This window comes from Lycorma delicatula, chromosome 2 (genome assembly GCF_047948215.1).
Source record: "Lycorma delicatula isolate Av1 chromosome 2, ASM4794821v1, whole genome shotgun sequence".
NCBI classification, from domain to species: domain Eukaryota; kingdom Metazoa; phylum Arthropoda; class Insecta; order Hemiptera; family Fulgoridae; genus Lycorma; species Lycorma delicatula.
The window spans coordinates 24,541,503-24,563,379 of NC_134456.1; the positions used below are offsets into that span (position 1 = coordinate 24,541,503).

A 21,877-nucleotide genomic window follows, 5' to 3' on the forward strand; every position below is an offset into this window, starting at 1 on the left:
TTCGAGATTCAGCCAAACCGAGTTACGTTTTTAAACTTTAAATATTATTCATTTATTTAATTCTATTGCTCACCTGTGATGTCACAGCATAGCAGTCGTTTAGATAATTTTTTTGAGGTGGGGGTGTGATTTTGCAAAATATTTTTTTTGTAAATGTTGTTATTTTTTAATTAACAAATGTCCCTTAAAATAAAAATCTGTTCTTGGAGACCTGAAGAAAGTTAGTTATTAATTTATTGACTACTGTGATGGTACAATTGCCATATTTCAGAAACAATGTGGAATAGGAAACTTGAAATGTAGTAAGGAGTTTCACATTAAGTGCAAAAAATATAATATTAATACTTAAGTACTAATCATATAAATCATATAATGACCACCACTGTAAACTAAAACTAGTACTAATCCAGTTATTATAAATTGTGATTGTACATGTGTTAATAAAAAAAATGTTGCTAATAAAATTATATGCACTGAGCTAGAGATTTGGGCTTTAAAAATTATATTTGTTAGGTTTACTCCACAGAACAATGTTTTTGTCTTACTTCGGCGGAAAATTTTCAATAATGTATACAAATGAATGAGGCTGAATATGAAGCTTTTGCGTATTTAAAAAAAAAAAATTATGTTTTGTAAACACTATAATTCTAAGGTTCTTTAAAAAAAAAAACAAAATGAACAAGTACATTTTATTGTCATAATTATCATATTTTATTAACATAATGTGAAGAAAATATAATTATCTAATCATTCAGCTTCTTAAAACGAACAACTGGTGTAGTTGTTGGATAGAATACCAGTAACACTTCATTCTTTGGTTTCAGTGGCTCTGCTATTTTATCTTTTGCTGGTAATATTTCATATTCTTTAAGCAAGTAGCACAACAGAAGTTTTATTGTTGTCAGTGAATGTCTCATACCTGTAATAAAAAAAATATAAAATATTTTTCATTATTCTCAGGTACAATTGGTTTCACCTGAATGGTGGTCATATACTTCCATCTATTTCTAATACAAACAGTAAACATTATTCGTGTAAAATTTTTTTATATTATCTTTTATTACGTGAAAGAGAAAATTAGAAAACAGTTGAACGGGGCAAAAAATATTTCTGCCCTATTAAATATTTCTCTTCAACAAATATTTCATGTTAAAAGATAGAATATTTTCAATCATGGTTTCCAATGTAAGCTTAATTAATGTTGGTACTGTTATGTGGTGAAAAGAATGGTAACTGATAAAAACAGTACAAATTGAGGTAAAAATGAGCTTTTTGTATCAGTTTTAGAGGAATATATACATAAAATACATAACATTTTATGCTGCTAGTAAGATCCAGCAGATTATCATAATTGAAGTATCCTAAATGATGTGAAGATAAGGAGGGACCAGACTATGCTGAAACCACTGAGATAATTTTACGTTCATGCAAAAATAGATGTTCTCGATTAGAATAATTAAAAAAATCAAAATATTCAAATTTTCATTAATTGGAAGATGGAAAAAAATTAGAATGTTAATTAATTTAGAGGTTTAGGAGTAACAGTCACTTTAATTAGGGACAACAAGGACTCTTCTGTACATCAGTGAGATCTTTATGTGTCCTTGAAAATTACATGGTTTTAAAAAACGTTTGACTTAAACACACTTCAATTTTTGTTAATAAAGGAGTGGAAGGGACCTGTAGTACCTGAGTGGACATTAAGGTTAAAAGTTTTTGCTGTGAAGTTTTGCAATATACATAAAAAAACTGAATATCGAATTATATAAGTTTTTGTTAATTTAGGATGGTTAGGAAGTAATCTCTTGTATACTATTTTTTGTTTCTTAACTTTTTCTAAAGGTAGGACACAGTTTGAATGCTTTAACTATAGCATTATTTCAGTTTTATGTGATGTTAAAATCAGGACTAACAGGAACAGCTTGTCCAACTTATCAGCTTCTTAACTTCAGTGACGGTAAGTTTTTGGACAATAGCATTAGGTTGTTTTTTATTATAGGCAAATAGAGGCAGCTTTATGGAGGATCTGCCTTTTAGATTTTACATATACACCTTTTAGATTTTACATATATTATAGTTGATATTATGTCGTAATACTTTTATGATAATTTTTACTATTTACTTTTAATTCCATTATGTTTTCAGTAATTGTTTGTTTTTTTAAATGAAAGATTAGGCTTGAAGTGTGTATATTAAGAAACAAAATCCTTATGAGAGTTACATTGAACTGATTACTTAAACAGTAACATCATAGAAGTGGGGTCAGTATTTCTCGTTTGCTTATAATAATTTATTTTACAATTTTATTTCATATGTAGTTTTAAAAATTCAATTTGAAGTAGTCTAGAATATTAAAGGCTTCAAAGGGAATTTAACTTGATTAATTTATTAAGATATTTGTTAGAGTTAAATTATATAAGCATTAAATAGCAGTATTGTATATTGAAGTGATTCAGCATTATTTATGTATGTGCATTTAATAAATAGTTATTTATTGTTTTGTAACTGTTTTCTTTCTTAATAACACATTTATAACCCGTTGTTCTCAAGCATTTCTTTCTTTTATTTGAGATGGGCACATTTCTGTTTACTGAGTCATGTTCTGCCAGCAGGTAGATAGGTCATCTTAAAGCTATTAGATACTGATAGTGAGGAAGAATTTACAATGTTACTACATCACATAGCCTCAACACTTACAGAAATGTGAAGAAGAATGTACAAGCCCATATTTTGTATTAACATTAATGTTGAATTGAAAAGGGCTCTCATTTATCATCCCAGCAGTTTACTACAGTTTTAGTTCACTACATTTATTTACTTGTTTGTTATAAATAGAAAAGTAGAAAGGGATATGAAAGGTGCTTTTCCTGAAGTTTTGTTCACTTTTAAAAAATTTGACTATCATTAATTAAATCATTGTATTCCAAGACATACGTGTTAAGTTCCCTTTTACAATTTTACTTTAACAATTTTTGTTTTATTTTTAATTCAATTGCTATCCATTTTTTTTACAGTCTAATTTTTTTTTTGTTTCTCAAAGTGTTTTTCCCCTTTTTTTTGGTAAAGATTGGGACAGACATGATTGCTGGTTCTGAAATACATTGGAGCATTATGTCCTGATTTTGGTCTATCTCTTTACAATTTAAAACCATGCCATTAGTCTTTACAATTGAATTCTCTGTAATTATTTTTTCTGTAAAACTTTCTTCAAAAATGACTAATGTTTTCATTGTTACAACAATTTCTCTACAAACTGTAAGTTTGTGTTTCTCATAATGATGAACATTTAAAATCTCTTGCAGCTTTTAAAATTTACCTACAATTGTAACAACATCTCTTTAAAGTATTAACTTGTGTGATTGCATTGAAGCATCTTGTTAAACCGTACCACTGAAATTATTAAAATATGATAAAAATTGAGAAATATTTTTTTGAAGTTATCTAGTCATGAAAATGGAGAAATAGACTAATCAAACAATGATAAGAACAGAAATATAAATAACACAGGTAACTTCTTATATAACTAATTGGTTGTCAGCTGAAAGATTACTATTACTGTCATGTCATTACAGTGGGGGGAGTAGGCATTCAAGCCTGTTTGTTACTAGGCCCTGTTCAAATGCAGTTAATTCTTTACTCTCATCAAGTTCTATAAAGTATTTAAAATATTACCTATCATATTGAAAAAAATAAAGTATCAACATAGCATAAAGATAAAAACAATATGATTAGGTTACTGACAGAGAAATCTATCTGTTCAGCCATTGTATTTTGGTACTAAAACACACTGATGATATAAAAAAATTTGCTAATGAGAAAATATGAATTCATTTTTCATAAAATTCCTTCATGTCATCTGGAATGCAGTAGTGATGATGTAGGATGAAGTGAATGATCGTGTAAAAAAAAAAAATGTAACTGAAAATATAGACAAAATTAATAAGATTATCAATATAAAAAGTGAACAACGTTATAAAAAAAGGAATAAGGATATGCAAGGAATTCATGGTAGATGAAACATGTAACAGATGATGATCATCACTGATCATGAAGGTGACATCTGTAAAAAAAAATCAGGCTGAAAATTTTTTAGCTATACCTCAGTGATGACTGTAGAAATAAAATACACTATTCTATTAAATTATTTATTTGATAATTAGAAACTAATGAAAAGTGTTATTTTTGAAGTAGAATTTTTAATTTATTTTCAGAATGAAGTGGAACTATATTTTAACAGTAACAATAATTTATCATGACTAAGTTCAATTATCTGAACCTATAGAAAAACATGTCCTGATTGATTCATAATCAACACTCGTAAGTATTAAGTTTATAAATTGATGAAAATTTGTACATGTTCTTCTTACAGTGTAAGTGCACACAAAGAAAGGATTTTTTTTAAATTATGAGATTAAAGGATTAAAATGGAGAAACTGAATTTTACATTTTTTTGAATTTCTGGTAACAAATTAAGAAATCAACTTGATTTTTGGTGAGTGTAATCTTCAGGTGAATATCTAAAAATCAATTTCTACATTTTTTTAAAATTAACCTTGAAAGAATGGAAAAAAGGTGAAAAATTTTCAACAATGATAGCAAATTTTCCACATTTGCAATCATCTAAACAAGATATTCATTCAATATGGGCTTGTACATACTCTTCAGGTAAATAACTAAAAACCATTTTCAGGTTTTTTGAATTTTGATTTTTTAAGGAGTGTGATAGCACAACGGCTCAAACAACACAGCCACTGCCACTATTACTACTGTATGTGTGACGCAACTGGCTGTATCTGCTTCTGGTTACTAGACTAAAAAAAAAAAAAAATTAAATAATTTAAAAAAAATATATGAGAAATGATTATGGTAACCTAATGTTAGGGAAGGTGCGGAGATTGTGCTTTCGCAAATCAGTTAATTTGATAGTTGGTGTCCTTCTTTTTCCTATGTTTCAATAACTGTTATCGGTCGCATTTTTCATGATCATTTAGGCTTCAGAAAGGTTTGTGAACGTTGGGTGCCGCACGTCTTAACGGAACGTCACAAAAATATCTAAAATATATATATAATATAATGGGATCTGCTTTGGAATTTTTGATTCGCTATACAGAAAAAGGTGATTAGTTCCTTAATTCAGTTGTTACCGGCGATAAAACATGGATTTTGTATTACACGTCAGAGAGAAAACGGCAGTCAAGTGAATGGCGTCATCCTCAATCATCAACCAGACCAATAAATATCAAGGTACAGCCATTTGGGAGCAAACTGGTTTGGCATACTGCTGATTGATTTCATGCCACCTGGAACGACTATAAATGCAGAAACCTACTGCGAAACTACGCAAGTTACGGCGGACCATTCAAAATCAGCAACGAGGGCGGCTGACCGACGGCGTCGTCTTGCTGTACGATAATTCACGTCGACATGTTATGGTCTGACCGTGATTTACTGAGAACATTTGGATGGGAAATTTATGATCACCTACCATATAGTCCAGACTTAGCTCCTTCTGAGTACCATTTGCTTGGGAAATTGAAAGAATTTTCGGGTGGTAAGCAATTCGCGGGGGACGATGATCTTAAAATGTTTTTAATCAGTGGCTAAATTGACTGGCGGCAGAAAAATACGACAAGGGTATATTGAAGCTGGTGTATCGCTACGATAAATGTCATAATTCATGTGGCGATTGTATAGAGAAGTAATATAAGGTATGTAGTTCAAGAGAAATAAAAATATATTTATAAAGTTTTCAGAATAAATTTTTTTACAGTGAAATGGTCTTTACTTTAGAGGTAACCTCTCATACTATTTATTAGATGGAGGCTGATTATTTTGAAACCAGCATTCTTCTGATCACTCATCTGTAATCAAGTTTCAGGTCCTTTACTGACCAAATTATTACTCTGAAGAAATTACAATACTTTGGTAGATTTTATAAATTGAACAGGCTTTAATTTTTATTCATCATTATTATTTTCATAAGCATGAGTTTAATGAACACAAAGGAACATTCATCTGGCTAGACGGAAAAGGCAAGTGAAATGAGCTTTGACCAGGCTGTCTTTCTATCTTTTCTCAACTCATGGAGATTTCATACTACTTGTGATCATTTCTTTTAAAAATAATTTGCATTTCTGAATAATTAGTCATTTTTTGTAATTCAGAAAATAAAATTAGCTTGGTATCAAGGAATTAATTTTTGGATTCATGTTCAAATTCTGATTATTTATTTTGCAAGTGAAGCCACAACAGGAAATGATAGTATTATAATAAAAATGATTTGGAGAAAATATTTTTAGGGTAGCTAGTATAATTTTGTTTACCTAAATATCTAGTATCAGACAGAATGAGGAGAGAAGGTGGCATAAGATATCATTCCAGGGATTATAACTTTAAATAACAAATGATAACAAATGGTCTAGTTATACTACTGATTCGAAATGCCTAAAGCTCAGGAGTTAGCAAGTTAGTTTTTAAATGGGCTTTAATAAACAGAGCAATCTTGACAGTGGGTATATGTTAGAAAATTTTAAGGAGTTTTAATGAAGTCTAGAAGTGAAATACTGGTTGCAGTGAACTAAATTCAGGAAGCACATAGATCAAGTACTATTAATCTGTGTACAAAATCTGAGTCGATTTTCTGATGAATGTCTGTTTTATTACTTAAAGTAATGACATTAATGCGATAATGTTGTATAAGGATTCCAGAACATCACAACATTGGGAAAACAAGGGAGCAGATAAGGTGACAGAAAAGAGAAGATTCTAGAATCCTAATTGATAATGGGAACCTAGAGGTAGGCTAGAGGCGATAATGGCATTTCCTAGTCTAAGCCTTGCTACGTTTCTCAGCAGGAGAATGAATTTCTTTCCAATTTCTTGTTCTTTAGAGTCAAGGGGTGAATCTGAACAGAACATTGTTTATTCAGGAAGAATTTTAATATTTTAGGGATCTGATTTTTTTAAAAGCAATTAAACTAAAATAATTCTTTATTTTATTCTTCTTTACATCTTTAAGGGTATTAAAAGTCCAGTATAATCATGCAATAAAATCTTGTGGCTAATATCATAGCCAAAACATTTTCTAAAAGTTTGTTAAATGCCATAACCATAGGTTAAAGGTGACCTGAGTTACAAGTTACTCCTGAAATGGCATGGTCATTCTAAAGAATGACATTTGTCTCATGCAGGCTTGCAATGCAAAGTTAGGAGTGAAATGAGTCCTTCACTCAATCAAGTATATAACTGCGTATCAGCATACTAGTCCATCGAAGTCCAGGTAACACCTTCTTTCTGTTCACAGTCTAGTCCTAGCCTGTTTATGTAGTGAATATCATCACTTTAAGAGAAAGCAATTCTGAGTGTTGCCTCTTGTTTCTCAGTACTTTACATGCACTTAGCGACAAGTAAGACTGGGACAGAGAGTGTAAGGTAACTAATTAATGTACTCCTTATGAAACATTATGTTAAGTACACTACTTAAGTTCAGCAAGGGAAGAAATAAACGTATAAAAACTAAAGTAATAGACTATCTTAAAATTTAAGTTAGTTTATAACCTAATTTATAAAATATAGATACAAAGACTAAATGGTAATAAATAAATTATAGAGCACAACAATGAATCTAAACCTATTGGCAAATTTAATTTGAGAGGTTTTTATAAAAATATAAGACAATGTAACAATTTAACAATTTCAATGATCAGCACTGGTGAAAATTAAAGCAAACATAAAAAAATGTAATACACAAAGAAAGAATACATAAATTATGAATAATTTATCAGATGTGTACTTCAGTGCTTGAACTGTCAAATGAGTTGGTTCAAAATTAATAAAAAATCTTTATTTTCTACTTTACTCTTACCTTGGTGAACATAAAACTTGGTGTAATCAACTCAATTTTTTTACAGACACCATCTTTTGTTCATCACAGATTTTGGAAACAGCTAACAGAGTGTAAATCACATTTAATGAGCACAAGAATGACATTAAAACAAAAACAAAAATCATGTTAATAAAAAAAAAAAAATTGTAACATTTTAATTTGATTGTATACTATATGTTTAGATTTAAATTATGTTTTTTCTCATTACATTTATTTTGAAACATTTATGTTTTTATATTATTTAATATCTACTTTTCTATATTGATATTCATGGGTTGAGGATAATGAATCAATTTTTAGTATACAAATGAAAACTTTTACCTAGTACATGGTTTTACCTGTATGCATGTTAATGCATACATCATTAATCATTAAAACTATTTCTAAATTCATATATATAAATAAGAAAAAGTATAAAACCTATGACTGATTGAGGCCACTTAAATGTCAACTTCCAAGTATAATGTTAGCATCCTACCTTTCACTTGATGGTTCTGTGTTCTAATCTTGGTTAGACTAGACATTTTCCACCTGCTATGAAAGTCATTTCTTATATAAAAAAAAATTATGGGGAGTAGCTGTAATTGGATATCAGCATGTAGCTACTAGAGAGAATAAATAAGAGAAGTTGATGTATCTATTATCTTACCTAAGCAAATTCGAGGTCCTTGACCGAATGGCATATATGTAAATTTATGCCTTTTCTTTTTATTTTCTTCAGAAAAGTTTTCTGGATTAAAATTGTATGGGTCTGGGTAGTACTCAGGATCATGATGAATTGCATATGCTGGAATTAAAATTGAAGTTCCTTGTTCAATGTCTATTGATCCTAGAGTTGTTTTCTCAGTACAAATTCTTCCCAGATAAGCTACAGCTGAAATATATCTGCCTACTTCTGTAATCATATTTATTTATTAGTTATTATTAATATTTGACAAAAATTAGTAATATATTTGTGTAAGTAAACTGTTTAAAAGACATGTAATCAATAAGAGATATATTCTAATTTCATTTCCTTTTGCAGATCTTAAATAAGCCCAACACTGTGCATTTGTTAAATGAATTTAAATATAAAAATTTAAACTTTAAATTTAATATCAAATTCAAAGTTGAGTCTTTTAGACTGTCTTTAAATTAACTTTTTGCTTTTGACTGAATTTGTCTAAAATAATGCACTTGTTTTTAATTATATGTTAAAATAAAAAATATAACAATATTTTTAAAATTATTTTGCCTTGTATCTAAAAAAAATATATATTAGTAAATTATATTTGATGGACTTCGCCTTAAGAAATAATTGTAAAATACCTTGAAATTGAAATTATTCACACATTGAAATTGTGAAATAATTGAAATACCTTTTATCCTTTAATATTCTGTTTTTCAAGAAGACTGCAATTTTGGTGTTTTTATTACACTTTTATTCCTTTATCCTTTATCAATACATCAAATTTTTTCTTTTTCTTTAGAATATCAAATTATTAAAATATCTAATTTATTTATGTATGAAAAAATGTATATGATTTCAAAAGGCTTTATTTTTTAAATAATGAACATATAATTTTCTGGTGAAGGTATGTGTCTATTATCTAAATTGAACCACTATCTCTTTTTTAGTAAAATAATTTAATGTTTTAATATTATCAATTATGTAAAACTGGATATTTTTTGATCTGAAAAATAAATATGGTCAGTGGTTTTGGTATTTATTAACAATAATAATTAAATTTATTTGACAGTGTAACCAGCAGTGAAGATAATGAGATGTGGTCTAAAGCATCAAGACTGTTAAGTAAACCCGCAGTATTGAAGAGCTATGTTATTACTATAAACTCATTGAATTTTTACAAAAAAAAAATCATATTATGCAGGAATAAGTGTGTATAAATTTTCTTACTATGTTACTGGGTGCTGGAGATGAAAATTTGTAATGTACTTTATAATGCTTTTGAATATAAATCCTTGGAATGTTTAGCGGGAACCATGAACTCAGCTAGAAATGATTCAGTATGGTGCCATGTTGTGCTGCGATATTTTTTATTCAACCATTTAATGAGCCCCCAAAAACGTTCTATTTGTTGTATTTGTGCTCTGCTGTTGGAATCTACAAAATTATAACTGTGGTAACTTCGCATGCGTAAAACAATGAAGCCTGCTGCCTCTAGTTCATTGTGTTTGTTTGCCTTTCAGCAGTGGGAGTAAATTGTAGAACAATGTTTTAAGCTCTGACAACTTTTAAGTAAGTTGTTAGTCGACAGTTAGCAACTTCAACTCTAAAAATTCAGTTTTCTCCACAAATTCCTTTGAAAATCTACTGTTGAGGCAGTTCTTTGCCTGTGTTTGATTTTTTGCTAGTGAATAGACTTTTGTTGATTTCGACAATGTATCCAAGACCACCAATTATTGCATCACCTAATTTTCTAGTGGCGTGTGAAAATATTGCACACAAATACATATGTATTTCAGTCAACATCATTATCCTTGCAGATATTCAACTGACTTCCAAAACCTCTCCACACCAGTAGTAAATAAAACATACAGTTGTGACAAACAAAGCTAACAATCCTTCTAACCACTTCCCATTCTTATGGGAATCGTACAAGCAAAAACCAGTATTCTTATACTGGTTTTTGCTTGTATGATTTGACATTGTACTTCCCAAACAGTAATTCACCAAATACAATTTCATTTCATGAAGGATTTTGTAATTTTTCATAAACGTTGAACTCAAAAGATGAAAACTAATATAAGAGAAAAGAGGGGGTGTCAAATTGATAGGCAAGTACTCAAGTAAGTGAATTATAAAATACATGTTTGATATTTTCTTTTATGTACAATCTCATAAATTCTCAATTTGGTCCACTCAAAATGTGCAGCATCATCTAGATGGTAATTAAACTTGTCCCATACTCGAGTGATCATGTCTGGTGTTACTGCAGCCATTGTTGTTGCTGTTAGGTTGTTATGGGGAGGGTTTCGTCTACAGTTGCTGAGGGTCCCTTGTAGTTGATCCATCATTGTGGAAGCTCATTGTTGAGAAATGCTCTAATTTACAGATGCCAGTGAGTTGGTGCTCCATCCTGCTGGAAAATGAACTCATCAGAATCTACTAGTAATTGCAGGAAAGGCCAGTTCTGCAAAATTTCCAGATAGAAATTCCCTTAACACTGATTTCCTTAAAAAAATACGGATCATAAACATAAAATGATTTGTGTTGTGAGGACACCAGTTTGATTCAACTGAAGGGACTAAGTCAACAAGGGTGATGCTTGCCACAATCAAGTGAATCCCCTCTTTAATGTGCTATATGATTCATTCATTAGCAGTAACTTTTGCAGAGTTAGAGACTTTTGAAATCGAATGAATCTTTTTGATATACCTGTACATGATTATGTCAATTATGTTATCATAATAATCTTTTAATATAGTTAAAATTCTTTGTTAATAATTAATCGAATATTGCTAATAGTTATAATATTTGAATAAAGGAAAGGAACTGAAGTTATAATAAAACTCAAAAACGAATTTTTCAAGAAAGACAGGAATAAAGTATAAAGATAAGAGTATTCTTACTATTTATGTGTAAGGTGGAATTTATTACATAATATAACAATTATTACAAGTGTGATTTTGTTTTTAATTAAATGTCTGATTTGAAAAAGTTTATTTTCTTAACTGTTAGCTGCAATGAAATATTTGTCAACATTTTCATTTACACAACCATATATTTTATTTTAAATTGAAAATTTATTTAAAATTAAATGATTGAATGAATGATTGGATATATATATATATATATACATATATACATCTTTTAAACTTTTATTTTGCATAAAATTTTTTTGTTTAATACAAAAGTACACATCTCTGGGTCACTTGGTCAAAAAGATGTTCCATATTTGTAGACAGTATGATTATTTGTAGGTCACTTGATTAATTAATCAACATAAAGATTAAAACTATTTGCTAAAAGGAAATGATATCTAAACTGACGTAAATATAGTCAAATAAAATATTATTTTTAATTTTGTATACATTTTAATTAGGAGTATTGTGTTGTAAAATATCAGACTAATGAATAAAAATAAGATTGGTGATATGTAAGTATTAATAGATTAAATGTAAAATTACTTTAATTTTTACTTTATGAATTCTATGAAATGAATGAGCATTGTGTATGGTTTTGTGGAAATGTATTTTTAACAGGCTGTAAAGTTTAGCTCAAGAAAATTCACCTGATATAACCATTTCCATGTATTCCATCTTGTTAGCTATATCAACTGTTGTTTCTGTTGAACTCATTATTTCATCCCTTAGTTTTTGCTGCACATCTGAAAATAGTGCCAACTGATACAAAACTAAGTCTAATAGCAAAATTGTTGTTTCATATCCATCAATATAATAAGTCGCCATATATCCTGTGATCTCATTTACTGAGAAATCTGAAAATGAAATGAATTTTACTGTTCACACAGAATTGAAATTTAAATGTATAAGTTCAACAGTCAAGGAGAATCTGATGCATTGTTATATAGGAGTTATCTGAAGGGCATTCTGGAGCAAAATAGATGATGTAAAGTTTTCTTTGTAAATATGCAAACAAAATTGAGAATTTCTTTCAGCAACTGTCTTGCACTACTAACTTCCTTAGCAGTGTATTGACCTTAACACTTTGCAGCTTTTTATAAAAAAATATCAACCATTCATCTTCCCAAGCTGCCTATAGCCAAGATTTAACAAAAAATACATAATTAAGAGTCTATAAAAGTCAGCTAATGCAAACTTCCTTAGTTACTACACCAGCTACTATTCATAATATTATGTATTACATATTATGAATATGTAATACATAATGAATGATTGGTGTAGTAATGGATAATGAGTAATGCACATAATGAATATCATAATGTATGAATATTATGATATTATCTATTAGCATATTACGTATTGACATACATAATTCAGGTATTACTAGATGGTGAGGAACCCAACTGGAACTGAAATATGTAGAAAGACTTATGTAGTAAGAAAGATGAGACAATTATTGGGGATATAGTAAATGTATCAAGAAAATGTTTTTTGGCACATTTACAGAATCAGAGTACTCAGGACTGTATTCTATTACTTGTAATGATTTTGGTACAGCTAGAAAAGGTAGACAAAAAGGTATTTGAAATATTCAAATTTTTGTTAGCATATATTATATTTTTTCTTTCCTTACATAATAACCTCCACATAAAGAAAATAATAATTTTATCATGTGTTTAAAGGTAGTTGAATTATAGTATATTAGGCAATGTTGTGCCCAGTATAACCTGAGAACTTCAGCTACTGACTCCAAAGATTTTGTTAGAAATAATAAATAACATAAGAATTTAGAGTACAAATAAAAATGTAGTTAGAAGAGAACACATCTGTGTACCATACATGTTTTTGTATATGATACCCATGCATAGTAACCTGATGTCATTACAACTGTTTGTGATGCTGTTGGATCAAGGTAAAAAAACTGGTTAAGGAATAAAAAAAATAATAGCTTAATTTTTAAACTTATTTAGTACAATTCGTATTTTAAAAGGGCTTGAGTTTTTGTATTAGTATTGTGCTTTACTCTTTGAGGTTCATTTTACAGCACTGTTTCAGAAATGATACCTGAGAATGAATAAGAACATTGCAAAAACTATAATTGAGATAACAGCCCGGTGTGAAGTGCTATAATTTTAAAATAGAGTAATAAGCTTCGGAGGAAGGAAACATGACAGCTGGAAAATTTTCTATTTGAAAGATGTCTCTACAGATACCCTTGTTAATTATTTAAATGAATGCATTAAAAGTAATAAAGTTGCATCGTAAAATATTTACAATTACAATGTAATTAAAATAATTTTATTTTTTCATTGATAGCATAAATAACCAAAAAATAAATTGAAAAATAAAGTTTAGATACGAGATTAAAAGTTAAGAGATGAAGGTTTAGTTAATATTAAAATAATTTTTCAATTTTTTTTTTGTCAACAATATGGTGATTCTAATAACTGTTAAAAGAGACTTATATTACTGGTGACGTAATGTAACTTCTCACAAATGTAACATTAAATATATTTTGAAAGAGCTTTTTGTTGTAATGTTCAGCTTTATACTTCTTTGGGAATAATAATATTCAATTCTACATGATATACTATCAGTGGGTATATAAATTAGTTTAAATTGTGCTGTTATTATTACATTAATTACCTTTCCCAGCACCGTCTTTGTACTTTTCACTTTTACTTAGTATTGTGTGAAGAAATGAATTTTTGTCAGGATTTTTCATGGCTTGTTCAGTTATATGTTCCAAGCAATTGTTTAAATCTTTTGAGAAAAACCTGTTAAACAATAAATAGCTCATGAATTTTTATATATCAGAATATTTGTGTTAATTTATGTATATACATGCCGATTTTTGCTTAAAACTCAAGAATTGTTGGTCTGATATGATTAATTATTATTTTACTCTATGTTTTCAATGAAATTTCAGAATGGTTTTTGGAATGATTACAAATGATTCATTGGATTTTAAAAAAGTAGTACACAAAATTTTAAATAATAGATGAAAATAAACAGAAACTGTCCAAGTTTCAGTCATACCTTGATTGATAAACGTTTGATATGGCCTCTATTTGTCACTCGACACACATCTTTTCTTTCATTCCCTGTTTAGCCTCTGGAACCACTGTAAGGTATTACTTCAGAGGATAAATGAAGGTGATGTGTATGAATATAAATGAAGTGTAGCTTATACAGTCTCAGGTTGACCGTTTCTGAGATATGTGATTAATTGAAACCCAAACCCAAAGACCATTGGTATCCATGATCTAGTATTCAAATCTGTATAAAAGTAACTGCCTTAACTAGAATTTGAACATTAGATTTCTCAACTTCGAAATCTGCTGATTTACGATGACTCAACATACATCTATGTGGTAGTCCATTTCAGCCCACACTGCATTAACATATCCCTATTGATGGTTATAAATGCAGCTGTAATGTGTTCCTGTAGCTCAGTCAAAGTTATTGAGTGCAGTGGCATGTAAACACAGTCTTTAACATACCCCCAATGGAAAAATCATAAACTGTGAGATCAGGAGATCTAGGAGGCCATGTTAAGAGCGCTAATTCATCATGTGCACATCGCCCGATCCAGCGGCGCAGGAGTTCTTCCTTCACAAGTCTCATACTTAAGCATACCAGTGAGGCGGAGCCCCATTATGTTAGAATACAAAGTTATTGGAGTAGCTTTCAATCGAGGAGACAACCACAACTGCATCATATCGAGGTATGAAGTACCCGTCACGGTATTCTGCGAGAAGAAAAGCGGTCCGTACACCTTTGTTTTGGAAATTGCGCCGAAAACAATACGTTTTGGGCAATTACGTTCACGTTCTACAGAATTAGGTAGTTCAGTACCCCATATCTTGATCATAGAATCGCCATATCTATGGCGATTCATCTTCCCATTCAAGTGAAATGACGCCTCGTCACTAAACGCCAGACGGTTAGCAAATCGTCATCCTGTATAGCTTCCTGCATGTCATTACAAAATTTGTAAAAAATTTTTCCGTTTGTTGAGGTCATTTGGTTGTAACGTTCGTAATAACTTTATACGGTACGGTTTCAATCCTAATAAAGTTCGCAAAATATTCCAGACAGTTGGCTGCGGAATATAGAGTTTACTACTGCGTTGAATCGACTTCTTCGGGTTACGAAACGAAACCAAAACGAAACTCTCTCCACTGTTTCATCCGAAACAACTTGGGCGTCTGCTGCTTTTACCTTTGCACAAACAACCAGTGTCTTTAAACTACCGATACTATCTTAGAATGCTTTGGTGGTCTGGTGGTTCTGTTTCAAACCGCTTTTGGAATAAACCCTGCACGTTAACAACCTTTGTTTTTGCAAGCCGGGGACAGGCCTGACAGCTCTGTTCCGTTGGCCCGTGATGTTTTGGCGGAACTGAGTGACTTGTCTTCCTATTTAGAAAACCCCAAGTGTACAAGTTCAGCTACCAAAAGGAGATTATGGCCTTGTCTCGAATTCTTCCGAGCGGCTTTCACAGCTCACATCGAGGGTTTCGAAAATCTTGCCTTAAGGCCTAAAGAAATAACTGTAGCTCAGAAACCAGCCCTGGTCCCGATGCAACCACGCAGGTATGCTGAGGTGGTCAGGGGGAGACATGAAACCAGCCAGTCCTCTAAGAAACCTGAGGTTGCATTTGTTAATAGGGCGGAGGGATTGACTGTGTCCAGCAGTCAGCTGATGAACGACCTCCAGGTGTGATCGGAAAGGTTTTAAAATCAGGAACATTAAAGGGACCGGCAAGTGATTAGTTGTGGTAACGGATGATACAGAGACCACTCAGGCAATTAGAGATTCCACGGCTGTTAAGCGATTGAATGTGAAAATAGACCCGAAGAGAACGCGTAGGCCCCGTATTATAGTCTATGATATTGACCGTAACCTGACCGACGAAGATGTCTTGTCCCTCATTAGGGAGCAGAACAGTGATTTGGATGAAGCAGCCATCAGGCGATACTGCAGGTTGGTCTTTAAAACAGGTAGGTGTGACACCCAGAAATATCATGGAGTCTGAGGTAAGTTCTGGTCTCTTTCAAAAAGTTACGTCTGCAGGCAGACTATTTATCAATTTAGGGTCCTGCCGAGTAAAAGAGTACGTGGATGTCCAAATATCTTGTTGGTAGTCTCGGAATCTGACAGCAATGAAGCAGGCTGTGAACCGACTCAGAAGGGCTGCGCAACGAGAGAGTGATCCCGATCGGCCCTAACTGAAGATTACCGCAGAGCGAGGGCTAGGTACTTTCATAGCATTAGGTGCTCCAAGCGTAATTCCTGGCGCTCCTTCGTTCAGGAACAAGGGAATAGGGACCCTTGGAGCGTAGGAAAGATGTCCTCTTGTCAGCCTTGTCAACCCCCGAGGGTGTGGTAATCGATAAGAACCGTGTTCTTAACATTTTGCTGAATGATTTGTTCCCGGATGACTATGGTGGGTGAGGTTTCATATCACCGGCGTGTCAGCCGGGAAGTCGCGATCTTCGAGACAGACTCACAATCTTCTGAGATCACTGAGGCGGAGGTGCGCTAGGTAATCTGTAGTATGGCATGGCACCAGACCTCCGGATATGAATGTATCACAGTGAAGCTCCTCGTCCGAGCGCTTCTAGTAGTTCTTGGTCCTCTAACTAGAATATATAATAGGTTGCTCTTCGCCGGAAACTTTCCAGCGTGGAGACTGGTGTTGTTGTTCAATGGTGGTGACAAAGATCCTACTGTTAGTTCTTCTTACCGTCCACTAACGCTCTTGCCCGTGATTGGCAAGGTTTTTGAGAAGGTTCTACATTTGCATATTAATATTAGATTGGCCACTGATCATTTGCTAATGGACAACCAGTTTGGTTTCCGACCGGGCTAGAACACTGAGGGTGCCATACTAAGGATGATAGATGTTCATGATTCTATCATACTAAGGGTGATTCTTCTAGTCCATGTAAATATGTATTAGGGATTTTCCTGGATATATCCGTGGCATTTAACAACTTATGGTGGCCCTCTGCCCTGTTTCAGATGCAGAAGAGTAAGTGTATAGGAAATGAACTGGAAGTGCTCAAGTTATTTCAGCCATCCGAACGTTTCCTTAACTAAAGGATGCCCTCAGGGGAGTGTTCTGAGTTCTCTTCTTTGGATTATAGAATTCGATTCGATGTTGGGTTTAAGGTTGCCATGTGGTTGTTGTGTCGTCGCTTATGCTGACGACGCGCTGCTACTAATTGAAGGGGATTCGCGGAACGAGGTACAGTTCCGGGCTGCTCGTTCTTGTGAGACACTCCGGCTGTGGAGTCTCCAAATAAGATGATTTTCAGCCCAGAGAACACCACAATGATGTTGCTTAAGGTCGGTTGGCTGCTACCCGACGAATCCGGGTCCGGATGGCTGGTCTTTCCATTCGGTATGTTACGACTCAAAAATACATGGGTGTTATCCTTGATGAGAATTTTCGGTTCAAGGAACATCTACAGTATGTAGCAAAAAAGGCCGCTGATGCATTTTATGAATCCGTAGAGTTATTCATCCCGATTGGGGGTTGAATTACCGTGCGTATCCTTTACAAAGGTGTCAGCAAAGCTATTATGCTGTATGCTGCGCCTGTCTGGGCTCACCGCATGGCTTTTAGGTATTGCGCGGACATTTTGTTGCGGGCCTAGTGACTCCTCTTGCTGGCTGTTATAGACGGTTAAAGAACAGTCTCGCAGGAGTCAGTCTGTGTTATAGCCGGAGTCAAACCAATAGATATCTTGGCTAATGAGCGTAAGGAACTCTACATTTCCAAGGTAAATAACCTATTGACATCAGAACGAAAGTAGGAGATTAAAGACCGGGGCCTTGTGTCTTGGCAGGTCAGGTGGGACGAATCTCCACAGGTCGCTACACGTATGATATATTTCCTATAGTTTTAGGTTCGATTGGATGGATCTCCCCCAATCGGCATATCACATAGTTTCTCTCCGAGCATGGTGCCTTTCGGGTGAGTTTGGCTAGGTTTCGTTTGGTGGATTTGAGTCAATGCCAGGGAGCGATGATACAGTGGACCATGTCCTATACGTCTGTCCCCGATACGAGGTTGAACGTTCACGAGCAGTTAGGGAACTTGAGAGAATACATTCCTTTCTGGATCTTCGTATTAACTGGATGATCCGCGAGAAGTGGTCTGTAGTGGCTGGTTTTCTTTGCGCCCTTGCGGTGTGTAGGTCTGTAGAGGGAAACCCACCGGGTTGGTCTAGTGGTGAATGCGTCTTTTCAAATCAGCTGATTTGGAAGTCGAGAGTTCCAGCGTTCAAGTCTTAGTAAAGCCAGATATTTTTACAAGGATTTGAATACTGGATTGTGGATACCGGTGTTCTTTGGTGGTTGGGTTTCAATTTACCACACATCTCAGGAACGGTCGAACTGAGAATGTACAAGACTACATTCATTTACACTCATACATATCATCCTCACTCATCCTCTGAAGAATTATCTTAACGGTAGTTACCAGACGCTAAACGGGAAAAAGAGAGAGAGAGAGAGAGGTCTGCAGAGGGAGTTTAATCGAGATGTTTGATCGTGGTAGGATCCCAGGTGGCTAAGGTTCCGGCTTAGGCATTGGATTGGTTGGAGGTAGGCGCATTGACATCATGCCACGATTATATTGGTATTGTTTGTGATTCGCTTTGAGGCTTCCGCTGGTGGGGTGGCTGCGCCGCCGGGGTGTGTTAACCCGTGCGACGGGGGGCGTGGCTTATCTTCGCCGGTTGCGGTCGTGATCATGAATTGGCAATGCCACGCGAAACACTATGATGGGGCCTGGGGCCGGATGGTGGTGCGGGGTTTGTCCCAGGCTCCTGTGCGGATTAGAATGTGGTTGCGTTCCCCTTGTTAGGTGACCTAAATTTGTTGACTTAATTGGGTGTATCTATATGTTGCGTAACACATCATTTGGATTGGTATGAGTGTAGCACTGATTTAACTTTAAACTCGTTCGTTTTCTGAGGCATTCACAATCACGAACGGTGCTGTCAAATCTGGACTAGGCGCGGGGTTCGCGCTTCCTCGGTTTCGGTCAGTTAATTTGAGGGAATCATGTTAGGTTGGATGTGAAGATGTCTGTTTGAGCCTATGTGAAGGTGAAATTTGATTTGTATTTTACTGATGCAAATGTCTACCGTGGCATTCCGACCGAGGCCTGGTTGATGACTGTGAGATGTAATCAGTTACAGTGTCTAAAGACGACCTCCGGTAAAGCCCCTCAGCGCTTGGAATGGAGGGGGTGGTTTGGCGACCAGTAACGTCATAAGATGTGTGACTTCTCCCTGCGGGGTTGGGATGTATTTTTCATACGTGCTTTTGCACTATTGGTGATTGACTTGAAACCAGATGCTCGTGTATATGATCTACTGGTTGAATCGAACGAATGTAGTGTGTTGTACTCTGAAAATTAGTGCGTTTCTGTCTGTGAATAGTGAGGGAGTCGGAATTATTAACTTATTACTTATTTTCTTGTTACAGTACATTAAAATTATTATTATTTTTGTATTATTTACATTTGTGTATAATTCTATTTTATTTTAATTTGCTTCTTGATTGTTTACTTATTTATATTTCTTATTTATTCGTTTTCTTTGTAAAATTTAAAATGAAATGGAGTTGATACTTCCAAAAGGAAACAAAGTAAAGTAACGAAAAGTCGATCTTCTTGTGCAGAACTGGTTAAGAGTTTTTTTTAAATTGAAACTTAAATAAAACTCTAAACTGGTGATCAAGGATCCTACTATGAGTTTGTTGACAGGCCTCTGACGCTTCTGACAGTACTCCCTAAGGTTTTTGAGAAGGTGCTGTATTTGCGGATTAATGAAAGGCTGGTCTTGCGAAATGTCTGGTTGTCGACCGGGAAAAGGTACAGAGGATGCAGTTTTAAAAGGGATTGACTTCGTTAGTAACTCCGGCTCTTCGTATGTCCTGGCTATTATTTTTGGATATATTTAGGGAATTTAACAACTTGTAGTGGTTCTCTGCCTTGAATCAATTAAAATGCCGGACGTGTACGGCTGATGAGATAGGAGTGCTGCTACAAAGTTACTTTTGTAACTTATATCTAGTGCTTCGTGATGGTGGCACTCAGGTGAGTAAGATACTTTTCAAGGAGTGTCCCTAAGGCAGTGTGCTGGGCACTTAGCTTTAGGTTGCGGGGTTTGACTCTTTCATGCGGTTGACGTTGCCCAGCGGATGTCGTGTCATGCTTACGCCGATGATGGGTTTCTGCTTGTCAAAGTAGACTAGCGGAACGAGGTCGAATTGCGGACACTCAAGTTTGTAGAGTTCTAGAGGTTTGGAGCAATTAACGCAAAAAGGTATTTAGTCTTGAGAAGACCACTATGATGCTGCTGAACAGCCGTTTGGCCGCTACATGGCATGCCCTTGTTTCGATGACCGGCCATCCTACTCGTTATGTCTCATTGGATCGGTATTTGAATGTACTCTTTGGTGAGAATTTCAGATTCAAGGGAGACGATCAGAGTGTTGCTAAGAAGGCGGGTGACATCTTCTTCGGCATTCGTATGGTGGTTCAACTGATTGGGGTCTAAATCTTAAAACAATAAAAATTTTGTATAAAGGTGTATGCGAGGAAATTATGCTTTACGTAGCACTTGCTTGGGCAAAAATAATGAGGCATAAAAGCTTCCGCAATATTCTGTTGAGGGCTCAACGTCTCCTGTTACTTACAGTGACGGAGGTTATAGGATTATTTCACGTGAGGCAATTCTAGTTATCGCGGCTGTTTAACCAATTTACGTCCTTGCGTCGGAGCGCCAGTTACTTTACAATGCGAAGAAAACAGGTGAACTCGAGAAATAGAGAATCGAGAAATAGAGGAGGAATATTTTGATAATTGGTAGGACAGGACCACCTGTCCAAAAGGAAAGAGACCACTCTTTCCAGACGTAAGGGCGTTGATAATCGCCTCGTGGATCTCCCCGAATGGTATATGACTTAGTTTTTTTCGGGGCACGGCGCATTTCGGGACAGGCTGACTCGATCTGGCTAGAGTGATTCGGGTCAGTGTCCTCAATGTTAGTGTCAGATGATGCTTATCATGTGCTGTGCATCTGCTCAAAGTATGAGTTTAGGCGTGCAGAGGTAGTCAGGGAGTTTGAGGATATAGGTTCGAGTCTGGATTTACAGGCTAACTGGAAAGTTAGAGATGAGTGGCGCATTGTTGAAAGATTTTTAAGATTTATCAAGCTCGAAAGGACTGCAGAGGGTATTTAGCGTAGAATAGTAGACTGGGTAGTAGGGATTCATTTGAGTGCTTTTCCGCCGGAGTAGGCGCATTAGGCGATTGTGCCCGGTTGTTGTTTGGTATGTTTTGTTTGGTAATTTTAGTTGCTTTAGTATAGTAGTTAA

General features: G+C 34.0%; 1 protein-coding gene across 6 annotated transcripts in view; it reads right to left on the reverse strand.

Moving 5' to 3' along the window:
* Positions 1-675: 675 nt before the first annotated feature.
* LOC142320571 (cytochrome P450 6k1-like) overlaps positions 676-21,877 on the reverse strand; it is a 47,861-nt gene continuing 26,659 nt past the window's right edge. For 4 of the 6 annotated variants that reach the window (XM_075358500.1, XM_075358503.1, XM_075358502.1 and 1 more), the window contains 4 exons: positions 14,120-14,250; positions 12,121-12,327; positions 8,535-8,780; positions 676-919 (listed from right to left, as the gene is read on the reverse strand). In XM_075358500.1, the coding sequence (XP_075214615.1) occupies positions 744-919; positions 8,535-8,780; positions 12,121-12,327; positions 14,120-14,250 (760 nt within the window). In that variant the 3' untranslated portion in view covers positions 676-743. The remainder of the gene's footprint in view (positions 920-8,534; positions 8,781-12,120; positions 12,328-14,119; positions 14,251-21,877) is intronic. The other 2 variants (XM_075358506.1, XM_075358505.1) reach the window with 2 other exon arrangements.